The sequence below is a fragment of the Ambystoma mexicanum genome, chromosome 8 (assembly GCF_040938575.1).
Source record: "Ambystoma mexicanum isolate Mex_15411 chromosome 8, UKY_AmexF1_1, whole genome shotgun sequence".
Classification (NCBI taxonomy): Eukaryota; Metazoa; Chordata; class Amphibia; order Caudata; family Ambystomatidae; genus Ambystoma; species Ambystoma mexicanum.
The window spans coordinates 296,404,551-296,423,820 of NC_090929.1; the positions used below are offsets into that span (position 1 = coordinate 296,404,551).

The 19,270-nt window shown below is 44.9% G+C and overlaps 1 protein-coding gene across 5 annotated transcripts in view; it reads right to left on the reverse strand.

Annotated features, from left to right (window-relative positions):
- The window catches only part of CACNA1B (calcium voltage-gated channel subunit alpha1 B), a 2,298,664-nt gene that overhangs the window by 253,762 nt on the left and 2,025,632 nt on the right, over nucleotides 1-19,270 (reverse strand). For all 5 annotated transcript variants that reach the window (XM_069609698.1, XM_069609696.1, XM_069609700.1 and 2 more), the window contains 2 exons: nucleotides 14,575-14,671; nucleotides 1,082-1,190 (listed from right to left, as the gene is read on the reverse strand). In XM_069609698.1, the coding sequence (XP_069465799.1) occupies nucleotides 1,082-1,190; nucleotides 14,575-14,671 (206 nt within the window). The remainder of the gene's footprint in view (nucleotides 1-1,081; nucleotides 1,191-14,574; nucleotides 14,672-19,270) is intronic.

Sequence of the window (19,270 nt, forward strand, 5' to 3'; positions counted from 1 at the left end):
GGCCCAGAGTCCATCATGGCAGTCCTCGACGGTTGATTTCTCTGATCTTCACCGGCGTCGGTCTTCATTGTCGGTGGAAGGGGGGGCGAGAAGTATTAACGTTAATTAAACTACAAAACGGCTTAGCGCCGAAGGAACTCCGCAACATGCATCCGACTAGTATGGCGGAAAATAACAATCTAAGGGTCCTACACAGGTGAGGTATCATGGGTACAGGTGACGTCACACTAGGGATAGTATTACTGGCACGCCCTGTTCGACGTCAATTTTCGAGTTTCGAAAAACAAACTGTAATACTCCGCAGCTTCCACTAGATGTCGGCCTATGCACAGCATGTGATCTAAGCAGATTTCACAAACATCAGAAATATATTTATTGAACCTTGGTTTGGCATTCCTTTATTTTAGAACTGTTGTACTTTTGCTGTTTGGATTGGTACTATCTAACATTCACAGCTCTTCTACGAGTATTCCCATGGCGCACTTTGCCACAAAAGGAGAAGAGAAAGCTCTGTCGGCTGTATCTGTTTTACCTTTATGATTGAGTTCACTGTTGGTTTGGAGAAGTGTGAGGGCTGAGTAGACATATTAGCCACTACTCATCCTTGTACTCCAGAGCAGAAGTAATATCGTCTCAGAGTGAGAGAGAGTGAGAGTGAGAGAGAGACAATGAGGGAGGAAGAGAAAGCAAGAGGGAAGCGAGAGAAAGATAGCACTAGATCAGCATACGATACGCCAAGTACAGCTGTGTGTGTGTGTGTGTATACATATTTACAAACACACACAGACATATTTATATATGAATTCCGAGTAAATTAAACCTGCTGAATTAGAACATATATATTTATCTAAGGGGCAGACAAAGTGTACCCGCCGTGCTAAGGGTGGGGATTGGGAGGCTGGTGTTACAAACAATAAGAAGCACAGCACATGATTGAGACACGGCATGTTCGCAGTTGTTGTTACCCTCTGCCTTATATAAAATTGAAGCACAGCAGTCCATGAGTGAGATACAGCATGTTCGCAGTTGTTGGCACCCCACCCTCTACTGTGCTCTTAGTGTAGCACTCCTGGGCACATACCTGCAGCCAGTTTGATGTCCAAGGCAGTCCGTATCAAGGCCATCAGGGTAGAGGTGAAATGCACAGTCAGGTTCTGGTCCGAGATGGGCATATTCATCTTCACCAGACGCTGAAATGAGTAATGGGGTGGAGGTCAGTGACAAACCGGGCACCCACCCACCTCCCCCCCCTGAAGATCTTTACAGCAAGTTAAACACTATGATGCCAGCAGTACCAATCGTTAACCTTTTGTGTGCTGGAGATGGGAGACAAGAAGACTACAGTTGTGCTCTAGAGAAGGATTACTATTAATATTTATTCTACAGCCTTCATTTGCTCCATGAAGTCCCATGCTCTGTCACCAACTGGCATGCTCCTGGGTACGCCATCCGTAAGGGAAAATGTTCGGCATTGCTGTACTAACCCCCAGAACTACATACTTATAACTATCTAAGATCTACATACCTGTCTCTAAGAATAATGCATTCACTCCTAGAACTGAATACTTTGTGTTTGTAAATCTGGAGACATCTCTTTATAGGCAAAAGTAATTTCCCAGTGCAAATCTCCTTAGTTACCTAGTCCTAGAGGTGACATTATCAGTACTTGGTGCGAATGTGCGATCCAATCTTAAGAAGGACATTATCAGTATCCCTTTGCCCATCCCGCAAGAAACCTGTCCCAGAGAAGACAGGCCGCATTTTAAGTGCCGTGGTGTGGTAACAAATCAGTAAAATAGAGGTAACTCTGGTACTACTGCATTACCGCACCGCAGTACTATAGGTTTGGTGGTGAGGTGGAGGAATAACCTCAAGCAAAATATTAAAGGTAAATCCGCTGCCTTAACAGCAAAAAAAGGTGGAATTACCGCTGGCGGTAATTCATTCGAAATCCCCATGGTGTCCTATGGACTCCATAAATGGGAACTAACACCACCATACCACCACTTATGATCCGGGGTTAAGTCCACCGGACCAACTGGCGGTCCACCGGAATACTGCCAAACCTGTAAAGAGGCACGTAATCAGTAGTGCCTCGATGTATCTCACCTCACCTATCCTACTACAGGGAGGATATTTTCAGTATGCTTGATCCAGTCCCAGAGAATATATTATAGCGCTGGACGGTTAGCCGGTAATGCAAATACAGTTGGGCAGGAGCCTTTAAATGCGGCGGTAACGCTATTACTGTCACATTTAAGTGTCCGCCCAAACATGAGTTGGCAGCATTTACCCCAAGCTCTAAGCAGGGCATAAATGTGCCGGTAAAATGCTGATAGCGCCGGACAGTTGGGCGTTAACGCAAATACAATTGGGCGATATCCCAGTCGGGATAAGAGCCTCATCGGGGGTTGGTAACGCTATTACTGCTGCATTACCGCTCTGCCCAATCCCAAATTTGGGCGGAGAGTGAGAGGTTTACCTCCAGCTTTCTGCTGGATGTAAAAACCTCCCCTTTCTGCCAATTTTTGGCATTGATAGCGCAAAGCTAATAGGGCCGTTGGGGCCCCATAGAGTACTATGGACTCTACAAGAAATGGGGAGTAACTGCCTTACCGTATCTCTGGATCCGGCGCTAATAACGCCGGAACATGTTGTGGTAACACGTTGCATTTGTGGTATCATGACGCAATTACCGCTGGGATACCGCTAAGGTCATGATGAGGCCCTAAGACCAATGTGCCGCCTACTTCTACAAGGTGCCCTGGATTCCTCAATTGGAGAAATCACTCTAGTTTGCCCGGTACCTGTAACTTTCTTACTGATTCCTTACTGATGGTGCTATTCACTTTGAAGACACATAGATGGAAAACGTTCTTGTAATCCCATATTTGGAGGGCATTTAACTGGTATGCCTTCTTTAAACATCACAGTCATTACTTTGAATTGTTTCGCTAGACCCACCTACACAATTGCAGGGGTAGGGCTTATCACAAACATGCTTAATAGGACACACCTGCAGGGACTGTTTATTACCTAGGGAAGAAAATAACTACCCCAGATTCCAGCACACAAAAGATTTAGTTTTAAATTTAAATTTAGTTTTAAGAGTCAGGGAGTGAAGCCGAAATTAGTGAGGGAGAGGGAAAGAAGGCTACACGTGGGGGTGGGGTAGTTGGAAATATGGAGACGGAGGAATTGAGATTAACGGTGGGAAAGTGCTGACGAATCCATGAGAAGAATGAGGAAGTGGCAGCAACAAGGTGTGAGACTGTAAGATGATGGAGGAAATGGTGAGATATAGTAAGAGAGGATGGAGAGTGTACACAAATGACAAAGAAAGGATGAGATGTTGGGTGTGGGTAATGGAGGGACAAAAACAGGCAACTGTATTGGGTGTGGGGTGATGGAGACAGTAAGAACGCATATCTGACAGTAAGGGTGTCATTGGGTATATGTAATGAAATAATAAAAATGGTGAGGCATTAAGGTTGTACAGTGCAGATTATAATATGAAGCAACAATGGGAATGTTTAAAAGAAACATTAGAGAGGGGAAGGGTGCGAGGTAGAAAACAGAGTTGGAAAGGATATAAAAGAGAGAAAACAAAGGAGAGAGAGAGAGAGAGAGAGAGACATAAAGGAAGAATTCAAGGAATGGAGGATATGGACATATTGGCATCAGGAGGCCTCCAGACGCTCTTCCCTCGTTCCATAAAAGCCAGTAGTCAAACCCTCAGCTACCAGGATTTTCTAGGACTCCCCTTTCAGAACACATGCATAAGCATGAGTTGCCATTGCAAAGAATAGTATAAGATCATGTGGCATAGTTGGTCAGATTGTGATGCATAGCCTGCCTTCCACGTGGGGGCTAGTCAACACTTCCTGTCCATGACATGTCTGTGTATGCTAGAATGGAGTCCTCCTGTGCCCTGCACAGCAATTCAGATATCTTGTGATGGCATGCACAGACAGGCAAATAACACATGCAAGGCCAGAGCGCCCACCATGCTGAGCCTCTTTGGGGTGCGGTCTTTTAAATTGGCCCAAAGTCAAAGGGAAAAGAAAATTCATGGAAAGAGTCACTGGTGAAAAGCAGATGTGAAAAAACAATCACACAGTCTCCCAGCCACAAAGAGCATTACAGTTTACAACCCAGAAACGGGAAAACACACACATGTTCACTATGCTCACGCGCACAAAGAAACATCAGATGAAGAAGTAAGCCACACGTTTATACAGAGAATGACACACACCCACAGTTCTAAAGAACCAAGAGCACAAGCACATCAAAAGAACTCAACCCATAAATACAAGAGGCACCGGACCGATTTAAACCCGATGGAGGCATGTAAACATCACCCATGAGTGACACATGCTCAATTTCACACACAATAACATTATTACAGCCCTGCTGGCTGCCTAGCAGGCACAGCACACAGAAACGCATCCACAAATCAGACCTTAATATCATGGGCTTGAACTAATGTGGATTGCCACACCTTTCTCAGTTATATGGTAAAACCGGACTGCGAGTGCCGTTCGACGCTTCGTTTCACCCATATCTGTCGGCACAGACGTTCTCACATGTTCAGAACCACTTCTCCTTCGTTGAGTCTCTCGGGGCTCTGTGTTTGACTTCCTTGTTTTCCTCCTATACTGTTCCTCCCCAATCCTTTATCTCCTTTTTGTCTCGTTTTTATTTTGATTCTGACTTTTTTGTCTAATTTTGGTAGTTATACATAAAGCTTTTTCCATTCTTACAGCTGAGTATGCTTTTGAAGCATTTCCACCCCATTACTCTATTGTGTATATAGGGCCCCATTCTCTTACCCTCCGCACTTGTGGTTCTTGGGAGAGACAATAAGTTGCATTCTTCAGCATTTGTGCTACAAATCAAGAGCTTATTTTTTCAAATGCGAGAGTGAATGAGGTGTTACTGTGTGTCTGAATGATCGAATACACGTTTTGTCAAGGTGTGTGTGTTAGCGTTTGTGCTTGGTCCAGGGCGCTAATTTTGGCAGGGGATGAGGGCATATCCATGTGGTATGGCATTTTGTACTCGGCATCTAGGCTACAAAAAGCATAAGTGTTCTTCTCCAGCATGGGATTTTTCTTGTATTCAAATGCTCACGAATGTTCCCCATCGCCAGGCTGGGAATCCTCAGTGATATTAAAGCAGTTTAGCTTTAAAACTTAAAGAACTGCTTGCCACTTATATAACCTATTGCTGTCACTTTGGGTCATACTATCCCATCCTATGGCATAAGTCCTCCCTAGCTCCACCCCTGGTGACCATCTTCAGCAATTTATCACATGTTTACACGTTGCAAGTCCGCATTGTTTCGCTCCTTGAAATATCGACTTTTGTACTATTTTTGAGATTTTCTTTTCTCCATCGTTTCTTCATCATCCATCACTTTGTGACTGTCGTTAGTGGGGATCCGTTGCCAGTGAAGATCCGGACTATCGACTGATCTTCTAGCCATATGAGGCCTTCTTATTAGAGGCCTTCTCTACGCAGCCACGGCGGACACCAGCAAGAAAAGCCTGTTTAGGCCCTGCTCCAAGTGATGCCTAAAGAACGTTTTTGTGGACGACAGGCATGATAACTCGCTCTCCGAACCCTCCACTGGCCCCTAGTTGGACCAAGGGCCACCTTCAATTCCCTATGCATTACCAACCGAGCAGTGCACAAGACTGGCCCAATGTACCTACAAAAGAAGATAAAATCCTACCTCCCATCTCGCACCCTAAAATCAAGCACTGCCCTCTTTCTAGTGATTCCAACCTCTAATTCAGTCAGGATCGGAGGATCCGCCTTCTCAACTTCGGCCTCAACTCTGTGGAACACACTCCCTCCATAAATTCGACACACCCAATAATGCAAGGCCTTTCGTAAAGTTCTTAAAACCTGGCTCTTTCCATAATACCGATTAAGACCATCTACCTTGCAAACGATGACAAATGTTCTAAGAGTTCCCGAGTAATGACACCACTGAATGCGGCTATTAAGTCACTAATACGTTTACTCTGAACACAGCAACAGCAAACGCACACTCAAAATCCAGAAAAGCGAACTAGTTAGATCAAAACCTCCACCCAGACACTCACCTCTCATACCACTATGCTCACTCTCCACTCTACACCAACACACAATTAGAGCTGCTCACTTAGGAACAATACTTCATGAACACCTCAACATTCTGATAAAACGCACCTATACCCCACGAAAATCATCCTAGCTGCACACATAAGCATCCTACACAGGCCTAACACAGCCAGAACCCAGTCTTGGTGACCATCCTCCAGACTGCACACATTCAACTGATATCAAATACCACCACACCTAATGCTAGGATGCAGCCACCATCAGGCAATCGCATCAGCTGAACACATAAACGGTGCACCCAAGCACCCTTTGACACCTTACTCTCTCAACTGACCTGGACTATGATCCCCGAGGGTGTTCAACCTACCAGCGCTTTGAGGTCATACCAATAATATAAAGACCACTACATAAATGCCAAATAACATAACATAACATATTGCCGGCACCCCCACTACAATGTGGACAACGGCTCCATTTGCCAGCTGTTTTCGTCTAAGATACGAAAAGATTGCCATCGAAGGTTTGTCAGTGGAGGAAGGTGACAAGGCCTTTGACTCGTTCTCGGTCCAAGGTCACGCCTATGCCAGGGTCAGCAGACCCATGGAAAAGACTCCCTCTGCAAAGAAAGAAAGGGAAGAAACAGAAAAGGGGACATAGGTCGCACACCTTGATTACCCTCCTGTTCATGACAGCTGTGACTACAAGAGCGCCGTCTACTTCATCCATTTCATCAACTACCCCACCCATGACTATTGCTCCTACAGCCAACTCTACATCCATGACAACCACGACTAAATCATCATCTTCACATTCTTCAGAAAAAAGAAGTCCGTCAACATCAACAAAACTATCGACGAGCCGCACCTCATCGAAACACAAATCGTTGTCAACACCATCTTCTTCATCAACGGCAATCCCGTCGAAAACCCCAGCAACGATCCGGAGGCCCATAACTACCATCTCCTTGTCAACGACTGCACCACCCACGATTCGCTCGTGGACGATCTCATGGACGGTTACTACCACCATTTCCATGGTCCCGTTGCCTCCCCGGGCAGGGGCTATGACATCGTTGGAAAGCTCCTGTGTTCGCTTCATTTCCTAAAGGTGCAAGTATGGAAAAAGAGATGCTAATTTTTACCACGTCCCACAAACGCACTTTTCACCCTGGTGCCTTTGGCCACTGAGACACCACCTGTTCAGATGCTACAGGAGGGTAGCATATTGAAAGAAGAGCCTCTGGAGGTTTTCTCTTCAGATCAGGAGGATGTGGAAGGGGAACCTGACCCATTTCTCCCAGCACCTCATCAGCCAGTTCGACCACTAGTTTCACCAACGGCTCTGCCAGCGCTTGTTTGATCCACTGTTATGCTTACGGTTCTCTTGGGAAGACTCTTGGCACCCAGAGATCTGTCGCTGGACATCTTGTCAACTTACAGACTTTAGTCACAGGACAGAACTGCAGCAGTGGCTACCTTATCTGGCCGCTCAAGTTGCCCCTAGTAGGAGTCCTCCAGCGATGTCCTCTTGTGAGGATGTAATTCTGCAGCCTCGGCCTCCTCAACCAACACCTCAGTTGTTCTCAGTCCCGGAGGCTGCTCTCACGGACACAGATACTGGTCCAGACACATCCCTGGATACATATACTACAGATCAGTATGAGGACCTTGTGCCAGTGGATGGAGAAACCCCTGATCTGGTTCCCCGCGATTCTCCACCAGGCGAAATAGGTTCTTTTCAAGCTCTGTTACCACGTGCAGTGAAGCTCTTCGACCTTGTTCCGGAGGAACAGAGGAAAGAGGGATTCCTGTTTCAAAGACCCAAAGCCCCCAGAAAATCAGTCATGGCCATCCCTATACTTGATAACATCTTGGAGGATGGGTTGCTAATCATGAAAAATCCATCCTCATCTCCTCCAATAAAGGATCGCCTAGAAAAGAAATATAAAGTTCGGGAGACCGCATCCAAGTGTCTTTGTACTAAGCCATCCCCTGACTCTGTTGTATCAGTTACAGCAAGAAAGAGATCAGCCAGCCCTTCTTCAACATGAATGGTGCCCCCGGACAAAGAAGGAAAGCAACTAAATGCTTTTGGAAAACGGGTGATTACCATGGCTGCCACCACTATCAAAGCCACAATTCCTTAGCTTTTCTTTTGTGATACAACCAGGAATTATGGTATGAGATGGGCTCTATCTTAGGTTTCCTGCCTGACGACAAAAAGAATGAGGCGCTTGCCTTACTACACAAAGGGGAGGATGACTCTGATCATGCCATTACCGTAGCCCTAGACATAGCAGACACAGGTTTCCACCAAATGGGAAATGGGGCCATGCTGATGCACCAAGGGTGGTTAAAAGGTCAATAACATCTGCCCGGAGATGCAGTCTAAATTTGTAGACATGCCCTTTAATGGAATAGACCTCTTTCGAAAAAAGGTCAACAAGACCCTTCATGCAATCAAAACAGCCACTGGCCACTCCCTGGGCACCCTGCAGCAGCGGAGGCAGCCCTTTCAATCTGAGAAGGGCACATTCTCCAGAAAATCCAGGGATTATCAGCGTCATATCGCCAACCATCTCTCACCACCTCACAGGAGGTGGACCGAGGGAAGTCACAAGCATACAGCGGTATCCAACACCGACACAGGTCCTCTTCCTGCACTCATACTCCCAAGCAAGCGTGACCAGCGTCAGGGCCCGGGCTCCCACTTCAGTACCCCAGTGTAAGGCTTGTGCTCACAGTTTGTCAATCAGTGCCACAACATCTCCACCAACAAGTGGGTGCTCAGCATCGTTCTACACGGGCACACCCTAGAATTTCTGAACAAATGCCCCTCAATTCCTCCACTACGGAGAAAGGAAAAACATCTTCCCCATCTTTCACAAGAAGTTCGATCCCTGTTAAAAAAAAGGGGGCTATAGAAGCTGTGCCATTGCACCTCTGGGGCCCCGGCGTGTACTCCAGATACTGCCTGGTGAGAAAGAAGTCCAGTGGGTGGAGACCCATCCTCGACCTCAGGCAGCAAATTGCAAATGTTCTACATGGTCACGCTACAACACATTCTCCACCAGCTGGAACAGGGAGACTTCCTCTCCTCTTTGGACTTGGAGGATGCCTTCTTCCACATCCCTATACATCACAAGCACAGACACTTCATGGTGAAGGTAAGCATTACCATCTCAAAGCTCTACCCATCAGCCTAAAATCGTCTCAAAGAGTCTTCACAAAATGCCTAGCTCCGGTGGCTGTCTATTTATGCCAAAAGTACAGTCAACTTTTCATTTCAACGAACCTCTGGCCCTACCCATGTTCTTTGGCTCTCCGGAAGAGAGGGCATTGCATTCACTGGATGTTGCCCATGCGTTGAAGTTCTATATCGAACGTTCAAAGGTCTTTCGCAAGACTTTACAACTTTTTGTGACATTTGGACCTGTTGATGAAGGGAATGCCCTGTCAAAGGCTTCCATTTCCAGGTGGCTATTTGGCTGCATTTCCCATTGTCATCGGCTCGCAAACAAGCTGCTGCCAGGGAGACCTAAAGCACATCCCAAAAGGGCTGTGGCCTCTACTACAGCGTTCCTGCCTGGTGTTCCCTTGCTCATCATCTGCAAAGCTGCTACGTTGAGGTCTACGTTGAGGTCCAACTTCACAAGGTTGTACTGCAATGACAGCGATTCCAGGGAGGAGTCCTGTGTCGAATAAGCAGCGCTTCGCAACCTATTTGCTTGAGGGGAGTATTCAAGAGGTGAGTTCCATTGCTTCTGTAGAGCTGTACCGCCTCTAATTGGTTGTGTATATGTACTGCTGTGTAATCATATTCATGAGCGTGTGATTCCATGATAGATCCCATGCTGGAGAAGGAACACATTACTTACCTGGAACTCCTGTTCTCCAGCATGGGTATCTTTCATGGATTCACACGTGACCCTCCCTCTTACCCCTTTATGGATCTTCTTGGTTCCTACTGCCACATTATGTGCGCTTCCAGATCTGAAGATGGCCACCAGGGGTGGAGCTAGGGTGGAGCTAGGGAGGACTGATGGCATTGGCTGGGGCAGTATGACCCAAAGTGACAGCAATAGGCTATATAAGTGACAAGCAGTTTAAGCTTTAAAGCTAAACTGCTTTACTATTACTGAGGATTCCCAGCCTGACGTCGGGGAATATTCATGATCATGTGAATCCACCAAAGATACCCATGCTGGAGAACAGGAGTTACAGGTAAGTAACCTGTCCCTTACATGGGTAGACTGGAATAATTTGGGGTATCCATTCTAGCTATAATTTCTTACTTTGGCATGGCATTTTATACTGGTCAACTGTGATAAAGCAAACATGATAAGTGCTATTAAGTGGCTACACTGGCATTTTATGGTGGCACCAGTCAAGCTATCATTTTTTTTACTGTGGCATCAGCTAAAGCAAACATGATAAATGTTATTACGTGGCTAGGCTGGCACTTTTGGTTGCATCCAGTCTAGCTATGATTTCCTGTTGCACAGTATTTTGTACTGGTCATCTATGATGAAGCAAACATTGTACATTTTATTACGCGGTTAGACTGGCATATTTTGATGCAGTCATTCTAGCTATAATTTTGTACTGTACTGTGGCATATTTTTACTGCCCATGTTTGATAAAGCAAACATGATAAGTGTTATTAGGTGGGTACACTGGCATATTTTGGTACAGCTTGTCTGGCTATAATTTCTAACTGGTATGGCATTTCTTTCCTGTGCCTCTATGATAAAGAAACCATGATAAATGTTATTAATCAAAACCCTGCTGTTCACCTAAGCTCCTCTTGCTTGACTGCTGTTCTCTGTAACCAACAGCTAATGCATGTCTCCTGTACTAATATCTCCACATGTAACTAAGGCAACACTGTTTTCAAGCTCAATGTAGCCAAGAGCTAATCATACCTGCATAACTAAGACAAATATGTGCAAATAAGACAATCTCTGCAACAGCGCCTCGATGCCTGTGGGCTGTTTGTGCGCTTTACAAATACAAATAAATAAATTATGTGGCCAGACTAGCATATTTTTGTGTAGTTAGTTGGGCTACAACGTCTTACTGTGACATGGCATTTTCTGCTGGGCAACTATGATTAAGCAAGCATGATGAGTGGTATTAAATGGCTAGACTGGCATATGTTGATGCAGCTGGTCTAGCTAGAATGTCTTACTGTGGCATGGCATTTTTTACTGGGCGTCAAGGACAAAGCAAACATAAGTGTTATTATGTGTCTAGACAGACCTACATTGGCGCAGTCAGTTTGCGCAAGTTTCCTTATTGTGCCATATCATTATTAGTGGCAAAGCCTACAGGAATATGTTCTCACATGGGATACTGGCATATATTGGCAGAGCCAGCTCAGACATGTTTTCTTATAGAATTGGTACTGCCATTATATGCAAAGGAAACATGAGTATGTTCTTATATGGAAATACTGGACTATATTGATGCAGCCAGCATGGAAATGTATGCGCACAGCCAGTGTGAAAATGCTATTTATGCTGGCATGCATTGTGGGGGAAAGGTAGCATGAAAATGCATTGGGAAATGCTCAGGTGCACTGTTGGTGACTTGTATGTATTGGATTTTTTCATGTGTTATACTACAAAACTGATTGCAAACTTTCTGTCTTTTTACCCAATTTTTCACAAAAAGTGTGCTGTATAATGCTCAATTTTAACGCATTATTCAAAACATATTATATTCACAGGGGGGGGACTCCCACCATTGAAGCCCCCCCGAACCCCCTTTCCCCTTGGTTGGTTCTGGCTCACTCGCTACCCTCTGCCCTCGGTTGCACTCACATATTTGTGAGAAATATTAACGACCCTCCAATTAAAAAGTTCATCAGCCACCACTGTTGGTTAGCACAGAAGTATGAGATCTGGGACCAGGCAAGCGAAGTTAAGAACAGGCTCAGAATCCACAGAAAACCGCCATTTCCCGTGCTGCTGAGAGTGAGCCCAAGATGGGTATGGGCTGCTTGTCTCAGTGCCTTCCAATAGCGTGGCATCAGGTGCTAACAAGGACCGTTTTCTCGATGTCAAGAGCTCTTATGAATGAGGCAAGAGTGGTTGCAGCTGACATACTGGAACTGGGCTATATTATGGGCACACACTCTCTCTTAAAAGCTGCATACTGCATCTGGCCAAGAAAGCTTTCTCAGAAAACAGAAGAGAGGGATTCGCCATGGACTATGTGACCACACGCCTGATATAGGTAATACATCAAGCAAGGCCAATACTGCCACGAAATGTTGCAATGAACGTTGCAGGAGCGTCGTGCTGCAAGGCTCGATTGCGGTGAAAGTAAATCATTTAATTTACTAAACCATGCATGATAACACATAGTTTAATAATAAATATATTTTATTCTATACATTCTACCATCTGGCATGATTTGTTTTTTTAGAGTAAAATAATCGCACTGTGAAATCTTATCAGGTTTAACTACAATATGTGCCTTATGCCGTAAAGTCTGACAAAACGTAAAATACATGTATTATATTTAGAGGAGACTCGTGTTTTGACTTGAAACATTTTTTTATGTTAGTCCAAGGGGCCTGATTATAAGATTAGCGATAGTGGTAAGGCATCCAGTAATTTAAAATACCAGATGTTTTAACAGTCGAACCTCTATTTCTGCCTGCTTTCGCCGCATAAAATCGTTATTGCGTGCAGTAATTACCACATGCAGTAAGAAAAGAAATCTCCATGGAGTCATATGGGACAAAAAAAATGGTAATCACAGAAATGTTTGCGTTTACCCATAATTTACTACATTCAATAACGGTAACTGCGTTTGGGGGTCCTCTTCACGGGTTAGGCAGTATCCTGAGTGGGATACCGCCCAATTTTATTTGCGTTAGCGCCCACCCATCCCGCGGTATTACTGCCGGATCACGGGTTGGGCGCTAACTGTTACTAACCATTCCTGGGTCTGGACCCAATGGGGAATATTCAGTGCAATTACCAGACGGTAATACCGCCGGCAGTAATACCGCTGGCAGTAATTATGCTGAAAATTGGCATTTTTCTGGCGTGTTTTGCCCCCAACTCTGAGCTGCGGGTAAACACGCCTGGCTCAAGACTGGGCGTAGAAGTAAATAAGGCAGCAACACGGTTACGGCCTCATTTAAGGGCTACCGCCAAGCTCGTGATAAGGCCCTACTGACAGACCAGGAATAGGCTCCAAGCGTTCAGATGCTTGGATTGCCTGAATACAAGCGATTTTGGAAGTGGAGATGAGGACCACAGACTCACGTACAAGCAATATCCACAATCCCTCACATTTTCTTAGTGGTTACATAGTGGAACACATCAAGCATATGTACACACACACACGCTCAAGAACTAGCAAAAGCACACCATGTGCCAAGAACACGCCAACCTCAGCATGCGCACATGTACACACACACACGCACACACACCCTAAACATGCGCACACAAATACACACACATACATATTACATAGATACCCTACCTCCCACATTCATCATTAGAGTTACCCTAACAACAAGGTATTTTTTTCCTGTTTAAGGTAGGGTTAAGGAAAAGAAAAACAGAGGCATTGTGAAAATTGCTTTCAATAATTGTTTCAGCTCTAAAATAGTGTGAAAGAGGTTATGTTACTGTAAACTCAGAGGGGCAGGTAGCGCCCTCACATCTTCTGTGCTGTACTTCTATTACTTTTGGTATTTGAGCTTTCCAATTCATGGATCCCTCTCTCTATTCCCCAGATCCAGAATGATTTTTATGGTCAAGTTGCATAAGGCATGTCATTACTACTCACCCACTGTGCATGCGTGAGTCGTGTTACTGTATGCTATGTGGATTAGGGTGCACTCCACCCCCCCAAACTCATATGCAAAGTCAAACCCCCTGTGTCTGCATGGCTTGTGTTAATGTAAATTTAATAGGACAGGAGGCTCACTCACCCATCGCAAATTACGATTTATGCCACTCGAAACTCTACTGGTAGCACTCTTACCCCCTTGCTTTTGTTCGACTTCTGTTACTATGCAATCTATGGGCGCATGGAGGTTCCTTAGCACTATATATCTGTGTAGGTGAAGTGGAGGAGCATTCGAAGATGTACAGAGTGGTTGAGGACCATCCTTAGAGTGGTGAGGGTACAGAGGCTTGGCTTTCACTACTTATCACCATACAATAAAGTACAAAGAAGCATAGAGACTGAAGGGACAGTCACGGAAGAGGGGCGTACAGAACAGAGCCAAGGAAACACTGAAAACAAAAGCAGTGCAAACGACTACAACCACCAAAATATTGAGACTCACTTGGGAGGTGTAGCGCCACCAAGAGAAATAGAGAAAGCACTAAGGACACCACGGAGACAGGGTACACCACTGGACACAGAAGGCCCCGGTGGTAGCCGGGCACAGGTAAAGAGAGGGTGGCTGAGGCAAGGGAGAGGGGAGGTCTACCTTGTAGGCCACTCTGGCAGGGCATTTCTTCCCCAGGCCTAGAGGAGGGGACATGTGCCGTAGCATCTCCTGCATGTCACTGTACCCGATGCGCCCGCTGTGCCATCACAGGGAAAGGAGGTAAGAAAAGGTGGGAGAGGCAGAAAGAAGGGCACATCCACCCACACACGTAACCACACACAGAGAGAGCAGAGCAGAGGGGGAGGGAAAGCAGACAAGAAAACAAAATATGGTTAATTCATCTTTTTTTGCATTTCACCAAAAAAAACATAACGCAAAACGTTGTGGAGATGTTTTCCCTGCCACAGTTGCTTCTCCTGCAATCCATCTCTTTTTGTGTGAATGCAGGCTCTCGGAACTACCTTGAGAGATGGAAAGGTGATCAGAGAGGGAGTTTTCTTTTTCCTTTTTCAAACATTCTTGTCGAGCACTGTTTGATGCACCATGCTTTGGGAGGAGGAGGGAAGGGCAGGAGAGGGGGAAAGGCAGAATTATGCAACTGGAACAGGTGTCTGATTCAGGTGTTTGCGTCCTGTATATTGATTAAGACCCAGAACATCTACAGGGATTTTGGAAGTAACTGGTCTAATAGGGCTGTCCTAAGTAGTGGCACCAAAACAACACTGAATGTTGTGCATGCATTTAAATGCAACAATCTAGAATACACATCATAATCATAATTTAAAATCAGATCAAGTTTGAACAATGAAAAAAGTAATTCATGTCCGAAGAAAAAACACATTTTTAAAAACAATTATAAACAATCTGGAGTAACCATCCTATTAACAGTCATATATCCTTGTGAGAAATGCAGAAGACATTTTGAAAATAAAGATAAAAAGTATACATCTGATGTGAGAAGGTCGTAGCCAAGGAGAAAGCACAACATTAAAAATGATTGGAAACATACTAGTACAGAGACGTATCTAGAAAAACGGCCTGGAAGACCCGTGGGGGTCATTAAGAGGTTGTCGGTCTGGAAACAACAGTACCGGTAAGCTTGCCGGTACCGTTGTTTCCGGACCGGCAAACTACGAGTTCTGAGAGCAGGTGCCATTTCGCCCGCCCGGTCTTACCTGGCGGGCGCAAAGGCAACCGCTCGCAGACCTTGACGGATACACCGGCACCATTTATGAATGGTGCCGGTGCATCCGTCCTCCCCATTCCCATTGAATTCAATGGGACTTGAATGGGAATGGGGAGTAACATTTTCCGGTGCCCGCAATGGGCAATTACCAGGACCGCCGAGGCCGTAATGCCCCAGTAAGTCCCAATTGCCGGCAAAAAATTACTCCGGCTGCAGCCGTGCTGTTTTTACTGGCACGGCTACCGCCGGACTCATAATGAGACCCATAGACTCAGGTTGTGGCTAAATTTTGGAACCTTTGAGTAAATTCATCAACCATTTCCTCCAGCCCTAAGCTAAGTAACAGACAAATATATTGGAGACACTACTGAGGCAACTACATTATTGGAAAATATGCCCTTTGATACTAACTCGGAGCTCTTGGTAACCCTTGATATTGAGCCGCTTTATACGAACTTACCACAAACTGAGGTGACTGAATGTAACTCAACTTCACTAAATGAGATAAGCCTTCCTAGCTATGCATCACACAACATTATAATTGACCTAATGAATTTAGCAACAATTCAGAGACCTCCTTTACCAACATATTAAGGGCACTGCCAAGGGCGCTGGATTTGCAGCTAGTCTGGCCATCTTATATATGGCTGGCTATGATAAAAAGGTTTTGTTTTAATCGCCTAATTCATATAGGAGTGATGTTACATTTTGGAAACGTTATACTGGTGACGTTATCCTCATTTAGCCAGTCGAGTGTGGAATTTTTGAAGAATAATTTTTCAGATGCTTGAACTGTTTGAATCCCCAGCTCCAACTAAGACAGTGAGCAACAATCAAATACACTTTTTAGATATTATGGTTAAACAAATGGAAGGCAAACGGATGTGCACTGTGTCAGAAAATCAACCAAACTCCGCCCAACCCGAACACCCTCCTAAATTACAACAGTTTCCATCCATGAGCACTCAGGGACAACTTGCCATATGGCCAATAATTGCGCATAAGGGGGAATTGCATATCACTAATATTATAGCCCATAGGCATAATCTCTAGACAGCGTTTGACACAGCACGACTATCCCAAGAAATTGATTAGACATTCCAATACGAGAGCTAAATATACCCCGAAGGAATATCACCTAACATCTAAAACTCATGCCATCCCAGTGAAAATGTGTGTGTGCACTAACCTTCAATCTGAATGTCAACAACATCAAAAAGATATTTTGGAAGCACTTGCCTATGATTCAACTCTCATTACCATCTTTACCAACCCCATTATTCACATTGAAGAGATGTCCTAACTTATTTGATTTGATTTTTTTATTGATTTATAATGCGCCGCAACCCAGAGGCATCAGGGCGCACATATACACATGAGACAGCAGAATTACAGGATAAGGACACAATTACAGTGGTGATGCAAGGGTTTATTCAAAGAGAAAGGTCTTCAGTGCTTTCCTAAAGGTTGTGATGTTGGTGTCTTGCTGCAGGGGTAGAGGGAGCGAATTCCATGTTTGAGCTGAGCAGACGTCAAAGCACCTGCCAAGGCCTTTAGTCCGCTTAAACGATGGGCAATTAAACCTGCATTAAGTTCGTCGATTGAAGCATCTGTGAGGGCTCATATCAGGTCACTACTGATTTCAAATAGCTCAGGGTTTTTCCAAAGAGTAATTGATGTACTAAAGTAGCCGCTTTGAATTGATGTCTGGCCCTTACAGGGAGCCAGTGTAAACCTTGTCAATAGGTCGAGATTTGGCATTTTTTTAAAATCTTTTTTACGAACAGCATTGTTCTGAACAATTTGAAGCCTCTGCAAGCTCCTCTTATTGGCGCCCATCAGCAAGGCACTGCAGTAGTCTATCCTAGACAACATAACCGCCCGTGCTATTGTAGTGCAGTTATCTTCAGTGAGGTAAGGGTGAATGTTCCTAAGGAGTCTACGGTAGTGGGCACAGTTTTTAGCAACCTGGGCCGCGTTTGACCGCATTGAAACACTTGTGTATAGGCGCGTTAGAAATGCCATATCATCATCACCATATCATCATTCAAGAAGCAATCAAGATGCACGGCAAGCGTTTTTATTTGGTCCAGCACTGGGATGTCACATTCATGGATGGAGAAAGGCTGGTAATCAAGATCTAATGTTGCTCTTGAATGAGGAGAACCAAAGATTAATCACTCTGTTTTGCCTTCATTGAGGCACATCCAGTTGTCTCTCATCCATGAGTCTACCAGGTTGTAGATGTTTTGGAGGTTTGTAGCATCAGCAGCATGGTCCCCAGAGATCTCCGGAACCAGCTGGGTATCATCTGCATAGTTGGTAAAAAAACACTCCTGATTCTTCCAGGAGGCTGCAGAGGGGTCTGGAATAAAGATTGAAGAGTACGGGGGACATACACGCCCCCAGTGGAACCCCGCAGGTGGAAAGAGCTATGGCTGTTGATGCCTCTCCCAAGCAGAATCTTTATAAACACTGGGTCAGGAAAGAGTGCACCAACACACACGTCTTTTCGGAGCAGCGGCCATTATCTTTCAGTGTGGCAAAAAACACTTTTGGTACAGGAGATCGAAGGAGATCTAATAGTACTAAGAAGCTAGTCCTACCCTTATCCACAATCCCCAACATGTGGGTTTGCAAATCGACAAGGGCCGTCTCAGTACTATGAGCGGGTCAAAAGCCGGACTGCCTGGGATGAAGTGCACCTATGGATTCTATACAAGTCTGGATTTGATGCGTAGTCTCCTTATCCAAGTATTCAACAGGAAGTTGCAATTAGTGATAGGTCTTAAGTTGGTCGCATCGTTGGGATCTGCCCCAGGTATTTTTAGGAGTGGTGTTACTGTAATAATTGTGATGTTGCCTGGAACTAAGCAAGTGTTAAAACAGGTTTTAATGGTTCTTTCCAGAAAAGGGGCAAAAATGTCCCTATTATTGAGAATCATTTTCAGAGGAAGGATGTTATCTGCACCAGCAGACGGGTGCATAGTGCTTAAAGTTGTTAGAAGGTCCAGGCTAGTCACTGGAGCAAAGTCAAAAAGAGCAAGTTCTGCATCTGGATGAATATCTTGGAGGCGGGAGGGACTTGCATTGTGAGATAGGGGGCTATGTATGCTTGTTTAACTAGAAATCTGATCTTTTATTTTGTCCCTTGCTTTAGTTATTTTTGCCTCAAAGGCTTGTTGAATTTTAGAGCAGTCTGAATTCATAGGTGTAAATGTAGTTGATTGCGCTTTAGTTTTCTCTAGAAGTTTTAGGACTTCAAACAGTTTCTTAGGTTTATTGTCAGCTTCCTCAATTTGTTAATTTAAAAAGTTTGTCTTGGAGTCAGTAATCACATTTGTGTAGGTTCTCTTGAGTAGTTTCCATGTGTTCTTATTATCAGTGAAGGGGCATTTTAGCCAACGTCTTTCTGTTTTCCTTTTCTCGGATTTCAATGATCTTAGCTCTTGCGAGAACCATTTTTGGTTGTCTGGGTTGTTACGGACCGACTTGGTTGAGGGGGGCGGGTTTGTCTAAGAGGAGTCTAAAGTTAGTATTAAAGACCTCAACAAGCAGATCGCGGCGGGAGGGATCTAGCGCAGAGGTGGCGGACATACATTTTGTAAT